Here is a 21870-nt window from a genome sequence, read left to right as displayed (position 1 = left end):
TTGTGATATTTGGGGGGTTTCACTCTAGTGTAAGGCTTTTCAGTGAGCTCAAAACCAGCCAGGAAATATGTTTCAGGGCTTGATGGCCCAAATTTATTTTGGAAGAAAGTAAAAATTCCAACAAAATGGGTGCCCTTACAAGGGTTTTCATCATCACCTTCTGGCTTCCTCTCACGACATCGCTGCTCAGGCCTTTGACCTGTCCCTCTGACCATGACACAGCACCACTGTGTTCAGGTACAAAATTCTGTATATATCTCTTCTTGCACTCTTGCAGCTTACTGCTACAGTGGCCCACACTTTGACCTCTCTGGGTTCCGTGTGGAGCCCCAAACTACTGTCAGCTCCTTGCTTATAAAGGGTTTGTACACCTGCACACACAGCTGCTGCTCTCTGATAAGACCTGGACACAGAGTTTTAGGGCTTGTTCACACCTGGGTCAATACTCTGTGTTTAAGCGACATTTATGCAGTGTTTTTAAAGTCTCATATCTGCCCTTCAGTGCTTGCCATGAATATTATAATGGGCAACACAGAGTGCAGTACACACGGGAGTGGTAGAGGTGTGTTGGAATGTGTTTGAAATTAGGTAACATGCTGCTTTCATGAGGTATCATTGCTTGTCAGCTGCCTCCATCAGTTCCAATCGTAATGCGCCATAACTGCAGCTTAACCCCACCTATAGCATTTACAGTGAGGAACAGAAGTATTTGAACACCCTGCGATTTTGCAAGTTCTCCCACTTAGAAATCATGGAGGGGTCTGAAATTCACATTGTAGGTGCATTCCCACTCTGAGAGACAGAATTTATATTAAAAAAAAATCAGGAAATCACATTGTATGGTTTTTAAATAATTTATTTGTCTTGCACTGCTGAACATAAGTATTTGAAAACCTGAGAAAATCAGTGTTTAATATTTGGTACAGAAGCCTTTGCTTGCTATTACAGAGGTCAAACTTTTCCTGTAGTTCTTGACCAGGTTTGCACACACTGCAACAGGGATTTTGGCCCACTCCTCCACACAGATCTCCTCTAGATCTGTCAGGTTGCGGGGCTGTCGCTGAGCAACACGGAGTTTCATCTCCCTGCAAAGATGTTCTATTGGATTTAGGTCTGGAGACTGGGTAGGCCACTCCAGAACCTTGATATGCTTCTTACGGAGCCACTCCTTGGTTATCCTGGCTGTTTGCTTCGGATCGTTGTCATGTTGGAAGACCCAGCCACGACCCATCTTCAATGCTCTGACTGAGGGAAGGAGGTTGTAGCTCAAAATCTCACAATAAATGGCCCCATTCATCCTCTACTTAATACAGTGCAGTCGCCCTGTCCCCTTTGCAGTAAAGCACCCCCAAAGCATGATGTTACCACCCCTATGCTTCACAGTAGGGATGGTGTTCTTGGGATGCAACTCATCCTTCTTTTTCCTCCAAACACGACGAGTGAAGTTTAGACCAAAAAGTTCTACTTTGGTCTCATCTGACCACATGACTTTCTCCCATGCCTCCTCTGGATCATCCAGATGGTCATTGGCAAACGTCAGACGGGCCTGAACATGTGATGACTTGAGCGGGGGAACCTTCCATGCAATGCATGATTTGAAACCATGACGGCGTAGTGTTCTACCAACAGTGACCTTTAAAACTGTGATCCCAGCTCTCTTCATGTCATTGACCAGCTCCTCCCTTGTAGTTCTGGGCTGATTCCTCACCTTTCTTATCAGTGATACCCCACGAGGTGAGATCTTGCATGGAGCCCCAGTCCGAGGGAGACTGACAGTCGTCTTTAGCCTCTTCCATTTTCTAACAATTGCTCCAACAGTTGATCTAGTTTCACCAAGCTGCTTGGCAATTGCCCCGTATCCCTTTCCAGCCTTGTGGAGGTCCACAATTTTGTCTCTGGTGTCTTTTGACAGCTCTTTGGTCTTGCCCATGGTAGTAGTTGGCGTCTGACTGACTGTGGGGTGGACAGGTGTCTTTAAAGAGCTCAGACAGGTGCTACTAAGTTAGATTAATGAGTGGAGTAGAGGTGGACTTTTTAAAGGCACAGTAACAGGTATTTGAGAGCCAGAATTCATGCTGTTTCTTAGGTGCTCAAATACTTATGTTCAGCAGTGCAAGACAAATAAATTCTTTAAAAATCATACAATGTGATTTCCTGAATTTTTTTTTTTATTCTGTCTCTCAGAGTGGGAATGCACCTACAATGTGAATTTCAGACCCCTCCATGATTTCTATGTGGGAGAACTTGCAAAATCGCAGGGTGTTCAAATACTTTTGTTCCTCACTATATAGTGTGTTAGTAAAGTATTTATAAATTGTGAGCTGGGTGTGAGGCACTGGAGGACCCTCTATCCCAGAATTCATTGAGAAATAAAGGGAACTAGAACAGATCAGTTCCAGCCACTTCCTGTTTGCACAGAGCAGCTGTGTGGTGACACCATTTGGTTCTGTGAGCTGGACCAAGCCAAGTGTCAAAGATCAAAGCATACAATCCATCTTGCAGATAATCATAAAAATGCTTGCTATAACACCACAACCTAACCACACTTCAAAGCAGATCATTTCCTCTACATCACTTTCCCTTTAAGCACTTCCTACCAAAAAAACAACACTTTCACAAAAACATGTCATAAATGCTATAGGCGTGTTAATGAGCATTGCTCTGTTCTTCATAATCAACACACATGGCTTTGTCCCTCCAAAGACTTTTTCAAGCCTCTGGATTCCACAACCTAACCTGGGATTTACAAAACCCAAAGAAAACAAAATAAAGCAATTTTCTCCATTCATAATAGCCATTCTGAGGCCTCTCTATCTGCATCTTTAAGAACCTTGCATGCCATTTACCTTTTGTTACAGTGTGTCAGGGATCAGCACTGTCACACCAGGTAGGGTCTATCAACACAAAAAGATACTGGGGGGAGTTTGATAACGCATTTACAATATTTTTCTGGTGGTATGGCCACTTTTAAAATGGCCTGAACATAATTCAGGAAAGCATTGCAACAGTTTTTGTAAGCGTTCTAAAATGTGTGACAGATTCAGTTAGTTCCTATTACCACCACTTTAAGAACCTGTTGCTATGGCTGTGAAAGATTTGAAAAGAATTACTGACAGTTCATAGATAATGAAAAAGGAGATAATTAACACCAACTCAAAGTTGGTGTAGGACAAGCCAGAGCTATTGAGGAAGTGAGGTTGGATGTTCAACTTTTAAACATTTACAACTTTTTGAACTTTAACATTTAAACTTTAGAACTTTATTATTCTATAAAAGTAGTGTAGTTGCTTCATTATCATCATTATTATTTTTTTATTATACAGGATTAATATAGTTCCAACAGTTTGTGCAGTGCTGTACAATATAAAGGAAGACCATAGGATTATAGGAGAGAAGGAATAGGAGGGCCCTGCTCATAGAGATTACAATCTAAAGGGAGGGCAAGGTGGTACAAAAGGTAATAGGTGCAGGGGATGATCTGATGGAGGCAGCTGAAGTACAGTTTTTTTCTGGAAATGTGGAGGCTAAAGCAGCAAGATTTAGCTAGTGATTGGATGTGGGTCTTGAAGCAGAAGCAAGAGTCTAGGAATACACCTAGCACCCTGGTGTGTGTTGAAGGACCAATAATTGATCTTAATGGTAAAGTCATGAGGGGGGATCAGACAGATTGAGTTTAAGATTAAGAGAATGGTGTGACATCCATATTGATATATCATTCAGTAAGGAGATTGAGGTGGTGAGCTGGGGAGTAGAGATGTAGATCTGTGTGTTGTCTGCGTAGAGTTGGTATTGTAAATTGTGGGAAGTTATTCACTGGTCCAGGGAAAAGGTGTAGAGAAAGAATAGGAAGGGCCCAAGGACAGAGCCTATGGGTACCCAAACAGAAAGAGGAAGAAGAGCGGAGGAGATAGAATTGTATGTGACACTGAAGGTGTAAGAGAACTAAGAGAGAGAAGAGTAGCGAAGGATAAGGGAGTGGAGTTCATTGAGAAGTGGGTGGTCGACACTGTCAAAGGCAGCAGAAAGGTCTGAGAGTATGAGCAATGGCCTTTGTTTTAATCAGTAAGTCATTAATGAGTTTTAGTGGAAGAGTTTCAGTGAAATGTTGTGGTCGGAAATCAGACTGTAGGGGCTCAAGAAGGTTGTTTACAGTGAGGTTGCAACTCATACAGTTGTGGCAAAGGTGTTCAAGAAGCTTGGAAGCAAATGGAAGCAGAGAGATGGGTCTTAGGTTGTGGAAATGGGTGGGTTCCAGTGAGGTTTTTTTTTTTTTTTTTTTTTTTTAGTATAGTGATAACCAGTGCATATTTGAGAAGGAGAGGGAAAGATTGAAGATCTGGGTTAGCGAGTGTAGGATAGAGCAGGAATGGGGCCAAAGTAGTTGTGAGGGGACAGGGTCCAGGTGGACAATTCATGAGGTAGATTCATGGTAGGTAAAGTATTTAGTGTGGTATCGGACTTGGGGTGTCAGTTGGTAGAAAAAGCAAGACACTGGAGATCTCACCACAAATTTGAATTGGTCTTTTTTTTAAATGATCAGCAATCTCCTAGGCAGTACATTAGTGGGTGGTGGTAGTGGAGGAATGATGTGGGGAATTGGGGGGGGGAAAGAGTTGATGAGAAATGGATGAGAGGGTTTTGCTGGGAGTGGTGGGAGTGGTATAGCAGGTTGGTTTTGCAGTGTGGAGCCAGGAATTGTATTTGAAAATAGCAGATTTGTAGTGGGTTTTGTAGGGACTCGCTCAAGAACATGACTGCGTCTCTTGAGACTTCTGGTGTCGTCTGTTTGTCAAGGTTGTAGTAGTCGAGGATCAAGTTGCTGTAGAAAGAAATGGCCAAATCTGGGCAGGACAAGGGTGCTATTTTGTCATAAAGGCAGTCCATAGCAGAGTGAAGAAGGGCAGGGTTGAGGTGGTGATGGTTCCTACGGTTAACTGTTTGCTGGCTGGAGACAGGGAAAGTGTGAAACTGATAAGATTGTGACAGGAGAGAGGAAAAGGGGTGTTAGAGAGGTTGCAGGGAGTGCAGAGGTGGGAGAATACAAGGTCGAGGGTGTTGCCATTGAAGTTTACAACTCCAAACAAAAAATACCAGTGGTTGCAAGAGTAATCTTGCATGTATGAGTCCACAGATCAGTAAAGTTCAATTGTGAAAAGGGGGTTGGCAGTTGGATCCCAAGAAACCCTGCTGCTTTCTATACACCAAGTAAACACAAAAGAGCGCACAGGCTCTTGGTGCAGTAATCTTTAATATATGAATAAAAACAAAAGTAAAAGTTGCACTCACAAACAGAGGCTTGTAATCAGCATACCATCTGCTGTAGCTCCCGCCTGACCACCGTGATGGTCCTCTGTTCGCTGCTGTCGGATGCCACCGCATCAGGCCATATCAGAGGGCGCCACAGGTTGAGCACCCGTGGTTTAGAGCTTTCTTTTAAAATTTTAAGAAAAGGCATTTTGCTGAAGTTTAGTGCCTGAGACTACAGACAAAAATAAAACTGCATGACAAAAACAGAGATCATTTCCTTTGACTATAAACCACAGCCTTCATTATACATGGTACAAGTATGTTTAGCCTCCATTTCATTTATCAAAATCTACAAGTCCTTATAGTGCTTACTCAGCATATTGTTTGCTAAAAAAGCAAGTGTTTTTAAAAGGATTTATTTTGTGCCTATGGTAATATGGTAACCAAAAGCTGAATTCTAAAATTCATATGCTTAGTCCAAAACTATCAGTACTAGCACTTTATAGTACTTTAACCACTTGAGGACTGCCCGCATTTTACCGTGGGCGGGTGGCTCCTACAGGCACAGCGATATACCTGTACATCGCTCCTCTCTCTTTCTAGGTCATGTGTGCGAACAGTCCCATGTATTCCATGATGACTTTGTGTATACAGGTGTAATCGCACCGAAATATTACAGTGCTTCTGTATCACCCATTTGTGCTCCTCCACCTCCTACACACTTATGCCCTCACCTTAGTGTTTGACCCATGACAGGTCAAACTGCACTTTTCCCTTTTTTTTAAACCGGGCAGGTATATATGGTACAATATCTTCCCACTCTTTGCCAACACTTTCTACGAATGCAATCCACTCCACAATCATGTAAAAAAACGCTGAATATAGTGTAGTATGTACAACCAAAATAGCCTTTATTTAAAAATATATATATACATTCACATTAAAATGTGTCCTCCTGGGACACCACAGTGAAAAAACTCAATATACAGTGATCTCCAGATAGTTTAGTTGCTGTAATTCCACTTGCAAAATGGTGGCATGTAGACTTTCGGTTTGTGGCGTGACGTCAAGCCTCAAACCAGAAGTCTACGTGCCGCCATTTTACAAGTTTTAACGCTCCTCAAACGCCTATGAAAATTCTACACATGGCAGCACACAGTGCTGTTCACACTGAAGTTTTAGCATTGCATCGTGGCAAAATTGACACCTCATGTGGAGTCAGGAGGAATTGAAACCTCCCATTCAAGTCTATGGTGATGCTCCTCAAACGCCTGGCAGGCGTTGGCGGTGCAGTGGCGGAGCGTTAGTACCATTAAACTTCATTATAGGCATTTGTGGCGCGGTTTTAACGCTTGGCAAACACCTTAAAAAGGGGCATAGGACATTTGGGGAGTGTTAAAAACGTTTCCCAAACACCTGTCTAACACCTGTCAAATGCTATAGGGGTGTTTGTCAAGAGTTAAAAATTAGTCAAGTGTGAATGAGCCCTAACTTTCACATAATCCAATCAATGTGCACTTATTGGGATTTTTACCAAAAACACATAGCAGAATACATTTTTGCCTACAATTTTGAGGAAATTTAGATTTATTTATTTTTTTCATTTTTTTATTGAATATGTTTTATAGCAGAAAGTAAAAAGTGTTGTTTCAAAGTTTTTGGTCTTTTTTCATGTATGTAATAAAATATAACAGTGGTGATCAAATACCGCTGAAAGAAAGCTCTATTTATGTGAAAAGAGTTATATAAATTCCATATGGGTACAGCAATGCATGACCGCGCAATTACCAGTTAAGGTAGTGCAGTGCTAAATAGCAGAAAATGGCCTGGTCATGAAGGGGGTAAAACCTTTCAGGGCTCAAGTGGTTTATGAGGCATTGATGATTCCAAATATGAGGGGGGAAAGCTGCGTGTTTAACTCAAATATAGCCACTGTCCAAATTGATAAAAACTGGAAAAATGATTTCTGAGGGCATAATACAAGTGTTTATGTCATGCGTTTTAATTCAAGCAAATTTTTATTTTTGCTGGCCTTTGAGGAATGAGATGAACATGGGAAGGTATGTTATCTTTTTTTATGTGGAAATATGATTGTTTTCTTAATATCTTGTTTTTGCTCTAAATTGTAATTTCAGTCTGATGATAAAAATTATTAAAACAGAACTCCACACATAATGTTTCTCTGCTTTATATAGGGTGTCCAGGGCTTAACTTTTCAGAGTGTATTTCAGTTTCTGACAAAAGGTCAGACTTTAATTTTTTAAACTTTTTCCTGTTTAAGCCCAAACCGAAATTAATCTTTTGTAGTCTCACTTTAAAGAATAAATGCAAGTTCAGAATAAACAGTAAATGTTATATCACTTTTGTACCTTTGTCAGCCATGCCAAGTATTTACAGTCTTAAAATCATAATTGCTGTAGTTCAGAAATTCCTGAGAAACAGCTGTTGATGGCAACTGTATATTTAAAACAGGTGTAACCATTACTGAGAAAGAAAGGACAGACAGAGACAGCTTGTATTTGGTTTTAAGGAGGGCATCCCTGGAATCCCTTTAAAGGTGTTTGCTCCTCCCTGTAGGAATTTCAGACTGTATCCATCAGAGTGCGAGGGATGCTGGGGATGCTTTCTAAGAAATAATTACTCTTCTGTCTGTAGAGATCTGCAGATGACTTACAGTCAGCAAATGTGGCAGAATAGTTGAGGATACTAGTCGAGCTTGCATAGCACAACATGAGAAATAAAGATGGGAAAGGTTTTTTTTTTAGAATTGCTTGATTTGTTCACTGTATCATATGAGCCAAGGTTTGTGAAATTTGATATTATGTCTTAAAGTATAGCTAGAGTCAAAATTTTTATTTCACATTTTGGGTAGAGTGGAGAGGGATTAGAACACCTGTCAGGTCCCTATTGCTGTCTATGCCCCCCGTTATAGAGATTCACCCTCTGTGAATTGTATTACAGTGGTGAAACTGTATTCATCACAATTGAAAGTAAAAGAATATCCAAAATTTTGGCTTGTCCCCAGAACAGTTAAAAAATGGGAATCTTCCAATGGGAACACTAGTTTTGGTGACCCTGGTGACAACCAGGGATTCCCTCATTTTGGAGAGGTTTTCTCTTACTTCCTGTTTTAGCTATAGGATGGAAAGTGAAGGGAAATCTCCCCAGTGAGACAAAGATGGAGAAAAAGAAAACCTGACAAGAATTACTCTGTCCACAAAAATACCTTTAGTTCTACTTTAACATTTCTGTGTAGAGTTAGAAAGTTAGACTGTAAGAATAAACATACAGACCATAAGAATAACCATACATATCCATACTTCCAACTATAGTTGTGCATTTTATAACAGTGACACGCTCAAAAACACCAAAGTAGCAACTTGAAATTCAGTTCCGGAAGAACCAAAGTGTAATTTAACAGCAGTAGTCTGTGTTTTCAGTGCCAAAACCCACAACACCAAAGTAGTAAATTGAAATTCCGTTCCAGAAGAGCCAAAAAGTAATTTAACAGCAGTAGTCCATGTTTTCAGTGGCATAACCCACAACAACCAAGTTTACAGATTAAAAGAAAGATAAAACTGCATGTTCTACATGGTCTCCCAAGAACATTCATATGCCAGGGTTCAGCAGGTTGATACTCCCAGCCAGTTGGTACTTGTCTGCCAGACAGGATTCCAGGTTTCAGCAGCTGATGACTCAAACCATATGGTTCTATCACTAGCAGAGAATACAGTTCACACAATAGTGTATGCTATAGATTCCCTAGAACTGACAGAACAAATGTATTATGCTTTCAAAAGAAGATGCAAGTGGGCGCGTTCGTACATTTTACAGTACCTATTGCTTAAAGCGGTATTAAACCCAAAAGCAAACATTTATTATATTCCAGCTTATGAGTTCTTATGTGTAGTAGCTACAGTTATTTTTTTAGGCTTTCTTTCCTTTATTTTCACCTGATAATCTGGCCAGTAAGTCTGTTTTTCAAAAGAACAAGCGCTCCTGCAGATGTAGCAATTACAGGGATGAGACAAACCATTTACCACTGACAGGGGTGCTTACGATGATCAGGTTTTATTTATTCCTGTAAAACATTTATCCCCCAAAAAGCTGTTTCCTGTAACTACTTATAAAGTGAGCTGGAGTTTGGCTTGAGTTTGTTAGTGTATATAAATCTGGTAGTCCATCTAACGCTCCCCTCCCCCTGACTATGACAATGCTGCTGTCCAGAGATGCGCCTTGAGCGCCATGCATGGGTTGGGGGTTGGTGAAAACCGAGGGAAAGAAGACTAATGCCGCCACCACTTCTAATGATTGGTAAGCTGCAATATATTACATTTTTGGTTTTGGGTTTAAAACCAGTTTAAAGTACAAAATCAGTCAAAATCTAACTAAGGCTAAACCTATTCTCACCCCCATTCTAAGACTATTCTGTCTACCCTGTGAAAGAACAGATGTCTATGCTTACCTATTTTGAAGCTGCTTTGGTTCAGTCACCTGATCAAGTCTGCTTTGGAGAGATCATGTGACCAGATTTCCACTGAACTTCAACTTTAACTACTTTCATTTAGGCTTCTTTTGGGGCTTTAAATAACTATTATTTGTGGTAGTACCGTGAAAAAAAAGGAAACATAAAACAGAATTAACTTAAAGTAAAAGTAAAGTCCACTTTAGAACTTGTACCTGCAGGTAAACCTATAATAAGGCTCACATGTAGGTACAGTGAACATCTCCTAAACTTGCATTGTTTAGGATCTATTCACATAACATGCAGCCGGTGATGACACCGCCTAATGCGCTCTAAAGGGACGTCATATCGTGCCGGATCTTCAGATCTCCGTGCGGTAGCCGAGGGCTCCCTCGTGCATATGTGGAAATTACATCATCGTATCTACAGCCATTCTTATGGCCAGAGCCTGCGAACCCGGAAGGAAGACCAGGTGAAGGTGACAGCGTCGGGAAGCCGTGACAATGCAGCGCTGGAGGGCTCCCATGTAAAGGTAAGTCTGTCATGATGTACTAGTATGCATATGACCTAAACCTGCAGGGACCCATTGTATGCGGTGCGTACTAGTACATTATGATCTAATCCTGCAGGGGCCCATTGTATATGGTGCGCACTAGTACATTATGACCTAAATCTGCAGGGGCCCATTGTATACGGTGTGTACTAGTACATTATGACCTAAACCTGCAGGGGCCCATTGTATACGGTGCGTACTAGTACATTATGACCTAAACCTGCAGGGTTCCATTGTATGCAGTGCATACTAGTACATTATGACCTAAGCCTGCAGGGTTCCATTGTATGCAGTGCATACTAGTACATTATGACCTAAACTTGCAGGGGCCCATTGTATGCGGTGCGTACTAGTACATTATGACCTAAACCTTCAGGGGCCCATTGTATGCGGTGCGTACTAGTATATTATGACCTAAACCTTCAGAGGCCCATTGTATGAGGTGCATACTAGTACATTATGACATAAACCTGCAGGGTCCCATTGTATGCAGTGCATACTAGTACATTATGACCTAAACCTTCAGAGGCCCATTGTATGCAGTGCATACTAGTACATTATGACATAAACCTGCAGGGTCCCATTGTATGCAGTGCATACTAGTACATTATGACCTAAGCCTGCAGGGGCCCATTGTATGCAGTGCATACTAGTACATTATGACCTAAACCTGCAGGGGCCCATTGTATGCGGTGCGTACTATTACATTATGACTAAAACCTTCAGGGGCCCATTGTATGCGGTGCGTACTAGTATATTATGACCTAAACCTTCAGAGGCCCATTGTATGCGGTGCGTACTAGTACATTATGACCTAAACCTGCAGGGGCCCATTGTATATGGTGCGCACTAGTACATTATGACCTAAACCTGCAGGGGCCCATTGTATGCAGTGCATACTAGTACATTATGACCTAAACCTGCAGGGGCCCATTGTATGCAGTGCATACTAGTACATTATGACCTAAACCTGCAGGGGCCCATTGTATACGGTGCGTACTAGTACATTATGACCTAAACCTTCAGAAGTCCATTCTATGCGGTGCGTACTAGTACATTATGACCTAAACCTGCAGGGGCCCATTGTATGCGGTGCATACTAGTACATTATGACCAAAACCTTCATGAGCCCATTGTATGCGGTGCATACTAGTACATTATGACCAAAACCTTCAGGAGCCCATTGGTTTTTTTTTTTGTTCTCTTTTTTTCTTTTTTTTTCTTGTGGTTTACTACCCCTTTAAAATCCACTCCAGACAGCTATTATAAACATGTATTGTGCAGAGTCCCATCTCTTAGTATACTTATATACATTGATATTAATCTAGGATTTACTTCTGTGCTTGCTATAGCCAGGGCCATACCTAGAGGATGTCCTGCACTAGACATGTTAATGCCCGTTTGTACTGGCTCTGCTTTAGTTCGAACCAAATACATTGTATTCTATTCTAGAGTAAGTTGCGAAGATGCACATATTATTATTATACTGTTCATATAGCGCCAAAAAGTTTGCTCAGCGCTGTACAATATAGTAGGGGACAGTACATGAGACAATACAGTAACAAGACAATATACGAGGGGTTCGAGGGCCCTTCTCTTTCGAGCTTACAATCTAGGACATATGTGTCGTTGGGCATGAATCACAGTGTAGCCTTGCTGCATGATTTTTTTGGTATTTTAGATGATTATTGTAGTAGTCTGAGCCTGGGAATGGAAGTATCTCTTTTTGTTCTTGGGAGAATCTAAGGTCTATGGTTAAGATGAGCTCTTCGTTTGGGCATTGGCCAGTAGTTCAAACCTAGCAGAACATCTGTAATTTGAAATCATGTTGCAGCAGAGCATATAATACAATTTTAATCAGGTTTGAGTCTGTTAGCTAAATATATTTTCTAAACTGTCTTTTAGAAGTACAGAAGGAATTTCACTAATATAACAAATCTGTATATTGAATTCATATATGTTGTATAAGTTGCCATGCTTTTTATAAGCATGGAACCTCCTGATAGTAAAATGCACAGTAAATAACTACTTTTTGTATTTTTATAGTTACAGAAAATTATGGGCACAAAAGATGAATTCAAGATGGCTTCTACACAGGTACAAGTATGCCATATTTAGATTGATATATGATTTCCCATGTAAAGCATATAAGAGGAGAATCCTAAAAATATTTGAAATGCCTATAGTGTCACAAAAGTGTGGTAATTGTAACAAAACTATGAAGACTGAATGGGGAGTATTGTACCTAGCCCTTTTAGCTGTATTTTAGTCTTAAGGTCCATAGGCCACTTTAACTATGACCTCCAGTTAATTTGAGGTGTAAGTCCTATTGACTGCACTGGGACAAGGTCACACATATCTCTTCATGTGCAGCAATAGTGGGTGAAATTTACCAGCACATCCTTAATGCTGTTGATGCACTACATTCAACACTGCTAAAAGGAACCTTGCAATATAGAAATATGAGAATTGCCATTGCGAAAGCAAATTAGAATGTCAGAGGTCACCTGAACATTTACAGTTGCAGCCTTCTGACCTCACAAATTGGCTGTCTGCTTCTGAGCATGTAGTGTGCTAGCTGTTGACAGGCAACAGTTGTCATCCTTCAACGTGACTTCAGAGTGTCAGATACAAAGTCATGAGGCTTTGTTCCCACTTCTGCGACTTGCGGCAGAGTTCTGCAACTTGCTTGTGACCTTTGTGATTTAACATTCCAGGCTAAAGCACTCAAGTCACACCGAAGTCACAGAAAGGTGGTGCAGGAAACTTTTTTTTTTTTCTCACTTCGACTTGAGTTGCATTGATTAAGAAAGCACCCATTGAAATGAATGTGTTTTGACTTGTCATGCAACTTGCAACTTGTCATGCAAGTCGCATGATACGTCGCAAAAGTGTGAACCAGGGCTACAACTAAATAATGGGGAAAAATAAATATTTTATAGGACAATCTGCACATTGAAAATTACTAAATACTGAATCCTACATAAAGCCCCCATTCACACCGGTGTGACTTGTCATGCGATTTGAAGTTTTAAATCACACAACATGTAACACCCTATTGTGGGCAATGGAACCGTTCAAATTGGTGTGACCCTGACTTTGCAGTGCTGCACTGATTTGGGGGAAAAAAAGGTTTGTGCACTATTTTGTGCGATTTTAGGTGCACCTTGCATAGACATCTGTGCATTAAGTCGCACAGATGTATTACAGGTCGCACCTGAAGTCGCACTGGCATCCAACATTGAAATGGTGCGATTTCAAGTGAAGTTGCACAATTTCAATGTTGTATTCAGTGTGAACTAGGGCTTACAATCATAATTAGTTCTCCTTATAGTGCACCTGTGCCCAGACTATTTTCACATTCTTAATAAGTGGTAAAAGAGTTTAGTGCCTCAGTTGTGAATGTAAAGATACATTTCTGCACAGTGCATATAGCTGCAGAGGTGAAAATGGGATTGGTTTAAATTGCCTTTAATGTTTATAAAAAATGAAAATACATAAATACTTTTTTAATGCATAGTCTGGGCACAGGTTCACTTTAAAACAAAGCTTACATAAAACCATGACATGCCACTATTGTAGAGCTGTGTATCTAAGGCTGGCCATACATTCCACAATCTTGTTGTAAAATATTTCTTTAGATTTACCAAAACCTTTTAATTTGAGGTCACACCTAAACAATTTGAGTTTGTATGCAATCAGGCAGGCCCTTGCACTACAAAGTTGAAGGTAAATCTAAAGGAAATTGAACAAGAAAATTGTATAATGTATGGCCAGCTTAATTAATCTTTAAACAAAATGTGCTAAAACATCTGTAGTCTGGTGCAGAGCCTGGAAGGCTGAAAACACTGCCCAGTCTTTATAGCAGTGGTGTCTTGCCCTCAGTTTCTGCAGGATGCCTTTTTGAGTTATTTGGTCCTTCTATATAACATGTTGCCTTCACGTGCTCTAGAATACTCAGAATATCCAGTAGAATATTTAGAACTTTAGTATCGATGTTAGATTATAAACTTCATCAGGATAGGAACTGATGTCAAGCGTTCAGATCTTACCTGTAAAATTGATGCAAAATACACCTGACCATGTTTTCGGAAACAAATATACAGTATTGTCTTACAGGCAGCATACACACTAACACTTTTCCCTTGACAGGTCCCACCTTGCACGGTTCACCACTTCTCTCTGCTGAAAAAATAGTCAATACACAAGAGCAGATTCTGGCTCTCTTTCATTGCTGTATGTGATTTTACCCTTACACGACCCTGGCTGGAGTCCACTCCAGACAGAGGTCTAGGTTCCTTCAGGAGGCCCACGTAGGTCATAGACAGGTGTTTTAAGGATGTGTCGATGTGGCAGAAGTTTTTACTCAAAAAGGAAAATCTTTTGCCGCCCAAGATTCTCACCAAACTGGGCAGTTTTTAATAAAGACTGATCGTGCACAGGACGTTTTCCTTGTGCTATTGTTGCATAGTCCCAGACGGCTAATCATTATCGGTTTATATTTAACAGTTCTCTGGACTTTCATTTCTTCTGCATCTGCTTTGAGTTTTTTTAATGTCATAATCTTGGATGGAGAATGATATCTGGGTGGGAGACTGGTAACTTTAATGAGAAGGTATTTATGAAGAAAGCATATGAAACAAGGATACTGAAAAAAATTTTGTTCAGCAATAAAATTAAATATTTGAATTTAATGGTATGAATAAGACCTGTGTTTTGACTTTGTGCTAATGAAAAGTGCATAATGCAACAGGTGTTGAGACAGCCATGTAATGACCTAAGAGGCTGCTTGGAGGCATATGTGTATTCTAAATCACTGATGAGGGACAGCTGACATATATTAGTTTAAATTTTTATCCATAAAGAAATATCAGAATATTGCATTAGCTTTATTGTTAAGTAACTTTTAGTTTGTGCCTTTCTTTGATGTCTGGGACTCTATTATACTAACACTGAAACCACCTGGGGATCTTCATTTGCAGTAGATGCCTGGGAGCCATCAGACAATGCCAGGTGTGCCAGATATGCCAACATTAATAGCAACATGTATAATGTAGCTGTGTTGCAGGTTTAAAAGATTAGTGCATTTTATAGTAAAATGAAAATGTTACCATGCTCTCTATAACTGGGAGATTCAGACCTGGATCACTCTGGATCCAGCTTTGAAATCATGCGACTTCACTTGAAGTCGCACATTTTCGAAGTCAGATGTCAGTGAGACTTCATAGACATTTGTGCGACTTCACTCCTAATCAGCAAAAGTAGTGCAGGAACAACTTTTCTAATCGGTGCGACTCCGGCAAAGTCAGAGGTTCCATGGCCGATCATTGGATGTGATTAGTCCTGCGATTTGAACGGTCAAATCGCATGACAATTCGCATAAGTGTGAACCAGGGCTCAGTGTCATAAGAGCCATGAAATGATTTTTAAGCAGGTCATGCCTTCAGTACCATGTCAAGAAGCATGAATTCATTCACAAAAACACAAAGAAGGTAGGTTGCAGAAAACCGTTCCTTTTAGCTAAGCAATCGTGACCTCCAGGTGTGAGAAAAATCCAAAAGGATGCAAATCTGTTTTTTCTGGCATCATTCTGTACCTGTTTAAATTAATGTTTGTAGGGGGGATCAGGGGTGGACTGACAACTCATGGGGCCCCTGGGCAATAGGGGATCATGGGGCCCCTGTGTCCTTGCCCAAACTCAAAAAAGCCTATGAAAAAGGTACCAGGGGCATCTCATGGGGCTCCCTACTGACCCCGGGCCCTCGTGCAGTGCCCAAGTTTCTAAATGGTCAGTCCGCCCCGGGAATGAAGGTAAGCTAAAGAAGATTTCTATGAGCTAGGAAGAGGAAAAGAAAATGAAAGTCCAATACACATAACTTAAACTGCCTTGCTATATTGAAAAGGTACTGCACACTTCCCAAGCCCAGTCTCTTGGAAATCTATGTGAGAAGGAAGAAGAGAAACATTATTTACAAAATGACCTGTGTTGCCAAGGTAGTCCTAGGGAACAAACGTGCTTGTTGTTACTTGTGGCTTAAAGTTAGCCATAGATGTTTTATGACAAAGATGTGCCAGTTCCACCTGATGCAAAAATATATATAATCATGTTTTCAAAATAATTGCCTGTTTGCTTGTTCAAGAACTGGCAGAGTGCTATTAACAACCCCCCCTTTCCCTTCCCAAGCAATTGTTCATATCTTAGATCTGCAGTAGGGAATAATGTATTACCCAAATAATTAACAGTCAGGGGGTCTTCAAGTGCCCATAGACATAGAATTATGTTTTTGCCAATATATCTTCAATGACAAGAAGCCTTGAAGCCACCCTGACTGTGTACCCACTGTCGCTTTTAGGGATATTGATCAGTGACTTGACCAAGCAAGGCTGGCACTGAGAACATTTCAGATAAATGAGTTAAACTGGAACATTAAGAAAGAATGTGCGTTCATTTAAGGTTATGTGCAGCCCTCCCAGCTGCCTTCTTGTGTGTTTCCCCCCTTTCACTTTCTTGCTTTAAAAGATGGCTATATTTTGTAGAGTTTAAATCTAGTCTGCTACTCCCTCTAACATTGTACTTGGCGCCTTGCCAATCCCACCTTGGAATCCCAGCTGATAAAGTGACTCGCAAACAAGTCAGTGCATATTTATTATAAAAGCAGGGATAGGCTTTGTCATTGCAGATAAGCCGCGATATGTATTGTTTATATGTGTCTCCTTCCCATCAATGTTTTGGAGAGCTCTGAGAGGCTTCCTTGTGCCCCAGCTCAGAGGTGTTATTACAAGAATGTTCTGCTAATCAGCCAAGATTTCCGAACAACACAAAAGAGCTTGACTCATGTATGGAGCCGCATCAACAAATATATGTTTAATACCTTAGACACGCTCTTACAACTTTAAATTCTTTGCCTCCTTCCTGATCTATATTCTAAAAAGATATCCAGAATTAATCCATGCAAGCCACAGCAGGCTTCCTCCTTTTTTTGGCTCTTTGGTGGTGTAATATAGCCACCTTTAGCAAGGAAAGGGTTAGAGAGTGTCAGTTGACTTCAGAAAAGCAATAGAGTTTGCATGCATTATCGTATTAGTACTGTTTAAGCGATAACCTCATGTAAAATACGAGCACTTAATTCCACCCTGCTACTGGAAGAGGGCAGGCTATAAAATATTTGAAATGTCACATATGCAATAAGCATGAAGACCCACACTGAACTAATGGGTTTGGTTACTTAAGATATGCTGAAAGCTAAATAGCCATTAGTATTAAGTCTCATGAAAAATGCTCATCTTTCATCTTACCTCTTCAGAAGGATAAGAGACACAGGGGCTATTTAGAGGTCATAAGAATAGTTCTGTTGAAATCTTGTAACCCTCCCCCTTTTCTCTCCAAAACAAAAATGTCTCTTTATGTTGGGCAGTATTTTTGTTGGGTTCAAAGGATGCTATGATGCAAGTGGTGACAGAGTAAAAGCTGGGTCCTGGGCATGTTGTATGATTGTAAACTTTCAGAGAGGAATTAGGATGAAGTACGCTTTGCAAGTAGAATTTATAGAAAAATCCTCACGTTGGAACACATGAAAAATTCACTATTAGTCTTCACCTTTTATTTTGAATAATTCTTTCAATCATCAAAATCATTTTTGAATTGGTTTAATAGGGTTGATTTACTGCATAAGTTGAGAATTTTCACTCACATTATAGTTGTGTTCACTATGACCAGTCATGTGCAGTGAAATGATAAAACAGGAATTTGCTTTTCACACGTTTGGATAACTGAAAAGATTTACTGAGTGATAATGTTCAACTCTCTTAGTAATCCGGTTTCCTCCCACACTCCAAAGACATACTGGTAGGTTAATTGGCTCCTGTCTAAATTGGCCCTATTATGTGTATGTATGAATGTGAGTTTGGGATCTTAGATTGTAAGCTCCTTGAGGGCAGGGACTGATGTGAATGTACAATATGTGTAAAGCGCTCCGTAAATTGACAGCGCTATATAAGTACCTGAGATAAATAAATCAGCCCTAATATGAACCTGTTACAAACCAAAGCAATTCAAACTCTGTAAATCCTCTACTCAAACTACTTGAGTAGAGGATACCATCAAAGACAAGAACATGTAAGGAAACCAGTTCAGCTAAAGCTATATGCAAAAGCAGACTTGCTCCCATATCCTGAGCCTCACTGTTGGTTCTTTAATGTAATGAATAACCTTACTTACCAATAGGGAGGCTCTGAAGGAGGGAGGAGAGTAACCAAACTTAATTTTACAAGAAAAGTCTAGATTTGCATGAACACTTAAGCTGCTAATATCCATGAATTTACTGGTCAGGTCATTTTGACAAGTATCCTCAGATTAGTGAGCAATTTGAATTCCTCTAACAAGGTTTAAAGCCAAATACCCCTAAATTTTCTGAAAACAGAGGCACAAAGAGGGTATTGCCAGCTCTCATATTCGCTGGTATATTTGTGATCCTAATTGAGCTTGGAAGCCTATCTCGAAAAAGCTATCTGCCATGAAATTTCTTCTTGAGTTAGACCCTGCTGATATAGAAAGACCAGCTTCTGGGGATTTTACACGCCTTGCAATTTCATTGTGCCTCCGTACACCAGTTCTTGGTAGTTTTGCCAATTTCATATACCTGTTTGTAAACAGATACATTAATTAGGGGCAATCACTGACATTTGTGATGTGGAGGTGCACTGAGGCCAGTAGGTCCTCAGGACATGAGCTGTTCCCCTGCAACTATCACACAGACAGCTCAGTGTCCAAGATGTTTTGTAGAAGGGTACAGCGAGCCAGATTCAGAAACAATAGTTCCAATACTGTTGACTGTGGTATCTGCTAGCTGTCAATCACAAGGAAAAAGTTAATCTGATGGGGAACTAGTCCCTCAGCTTTCCTGTCAGGCTCTGCCCACTGTCCGTGTCATTGGTTGCTGGGAACCTGTTGACTATAAAGCCAACAACATCCTTGACAACCAGCGGTAGAAGTGGAAACGGATGGCTCAACACAAAGCACTTCTCGGATAACTAAACCCAATAACAAAATGTTAATATATTATGGTGTTGACAGATTTTAAATGGGTTCGCTGCATTTATTTTCTTTTTTTCAGGCCCAGAACATATCAGTAAGTGCAGAAAATACTTGTTGATCTTGCCAGAAATACAGTGCCCTTTTCAATTCCTGTGAGATGATTGAACTGAAAGCAAAACCAATGTTATCTTGTAAACGACTGACCTCTCCACCTTCAAGTAATAGAAATGAACAAAATATGACAAGTTTGAGGTCCAGCCTTGCTGGCAACCATGGCTCTCTCCATAGATACTGCAAGGTGTGAGTGTAGTGTGTTATTCTCTTGATCACCAGGTAAAAAAGAAATGTTCTATCCAGCTAGTTATGAAACCGCTTTTGCTGAAATAAATATATCATACAAGCTAAACCAGACATAAACTAGAAAAGCTACAATTTCTGGGGAAATTGTGTGAAGTGTTCTTGCCTCCACCAGTAGTCTAGAACTGGAGTGGGCGGAGTAACTGGGTGGAGTGGCTTGAGTAACTGTTGTGTGGTTGGAGTGGCTGGAGTAACTGTGAAAAGGTCACTGGGCGGTGTGAGTTGCAAACAAATGGTCATATTGTGAAAACTATCAGGACTATGGCTTAGCCTTGGACATTTTTAGTGGCAGCAGGGATAGCTGAACATTTTGATATACGATTTGTGTAGGTGGGCTTGAAAATAAGGGAGTGGTGGCAGTTTAGAAATCATGTCCTGATTTTTCAGCTCACACTCTAGCTTTTGTCAGCTCCCACTCTAGTTTTGAACATTCCGCCATTCATTCCTATGGGACCAATTTCACAAAAACGCCAATATTTCATGAACCATTCGGCGAAATATTCCACAAAGTAATAGCAGTTACTTTATCATAACAATGCTTTCACAATAGTATATCCACGGAAGACCAATCCTCTCCATACTTTATATAATCACGTACAACCATGGACAAAATTGTTGGTCCTTGGGAAAAGTGCCCACAATTTTCTCTGAAATAACTTAATTGAATAAAGTGATTTCCAACCATCATTGTGTATTCGATACTGTCATAATGACAATAACAATATTGTATATCCATGGAAGACCTGTCCTCGCTAACCCTATATAATATTCACCTACAACAATGGACCAATTTGTTGGTACCTTTCCATATTAAAAGAAACACCCACCCCACAATGATGACATCCATCATTGTGTATTCCACATAAAAAAAAAAAAAAACAGACTTTGTTGGCAGAGATTTCTGTAGCTCCCAATTTCCACACCTTCCAACAGATAGTTTAACCCATTCTTCTTGGAAGAACTGCTATCTAGGGTTTCGGCTCTTTCCATAGATGTCCAATATGATTCAGATCAGGGCTTATAGAAGGCCACTTCTGAATAGTTCATTGTTTTATTCTTAGCCATTCTTCTATGCTTATAGCTGTGTGTTTTGTTTTATTATCCTGTTGGAGGACCCATGACCCGCAACTGAGAAAGAGCTGCCTGATACTGGGCAGTACATTTTGCTCCAAAATTTCTTGATGGTCTTGAGATTTTATTGTGCCCTGCACAGATTCAAGGCACCTCTTGCCAGATGCAGCAAAGCAGCTCTAAAACCTATGCAAACCTCCTCCATGTTTCACAATAGGTAAGGTGTTATTTTCTTTGAAATCTACTTTTTTTGAGCTATGAACATAGAGCTGATTTGACTTGCCAACAAGCTGCACTTTTATCTCAGTTGTCTATAGGACAAACCCCCAAAAGCTTTGTGGCTTGTTGTTGGGGAAAAACACTTGTAAAAGTACATTTTAGCAAATTCCATTCTGGCTTCTTTAATCTTTTCTTTTAACAGTGGAGTCTTCCTATTTCTTCTTCATTTAAGCCCACTGTCGCTCAAAAAGTGAAAGATGGTGCAATCAGACGTATGCACCTTGTTCTCGAAGTTCAGCTTACAGTGAAGGAAATAAGTATTTGATCCCCTGCTAATTTTGAATGTTTGCCCACTCATAAAGAAATTATTAGTCTAAAAATCAAATGGTAGGTGTATTGTAACACTGAGAGACAGAATAGCAACAAAAAACTCAAAAGAAATGCATGTTTAACAAATTATGCACTGATTTGCATGTTCATGAGGGAGATAAGTATTTGATCCCCTATCATTCAGCAGGATTTCTAGCTACCAGGTGTCTTTCATACAGGTGACAAGCTGAGATTAGAAGCAGTCTATTAAAGTGAGTGCTGCTAATCTCATTTTGCTACCTTTATAAAAAAAACACCTGTTCACAGGAGCAATTAAACAATCCGATTCCAAACTCTCCACCATGGCAAAGACCAAAGAGCTCTCCAAAGATGTCAGGGACAAGATTGTGGACCTACTCAAGGCTAGACTGGGCTACCGAACTATTGCTAAGCAGCTTGGTGAGAAGGTGACAACAGTTGGTTCAACCATTCGCAAATGGAAGAAACACTAAACAACTGTCAGTATCCATAGGTCTGGTGCCCCATGCAAGATCTCACCTTGTGGATTGTCAATGATCATGAGAACAGTGAGGAATCATCCCAGAACTATACATG

The 21870-nt window shown here is 40.4% G+C and overlaps 1 protein-coding gene across 3 annotated transcripts in view; it reads left to right on the top strand.

Moving 5' to 3' along the window:
- MICU2 (mitochondrial calcium uptake 2) overlaps positions 1-21870 on the top strand; it is a 421733-nt gene that overhangs the window by 335555 nt on the left and 64308 nt on the right. For 2 of the 3 annotated variants that reach the window (XM_089685800.1, XM_089685797.1), the window contains one exon: positions 12312-12362. The exons of the other annotated variant lie outside the window; for it this stretch is intronic. In XM_089685800.1, the coding sequence (XP_089541926.1) occupies positions 12312-12362 (51 nt within the window). The remainder of the gene's footprint in view (positions 1-12311; positions 12363-21870) is intronic. 3 annotated transcript variants of the gene reach the window in all.

The sequence above is a fragment of the Staurois parvus genome, unplaced genomic scaffold, assembly GCF_062004578.1.
Source record: "Staurois parvus isolate SC_StPar_1 unplaced genomic scaffold, SC_StPar_1.0 ptg000387l, whole genome shotgun sequence".
Classification (NCBI taxonomy): domain Eukaryota; kingdom Metazoa; phylum Chordata; class Amphibia; order Anura; family Ranidae; genus Staurois; species Staurois parvus.
The sequence above is the reverse complement of the archived record's forward strand: the minus strand, read 5'-3'. Positions and strand labels throughout refer to the sequence as shown.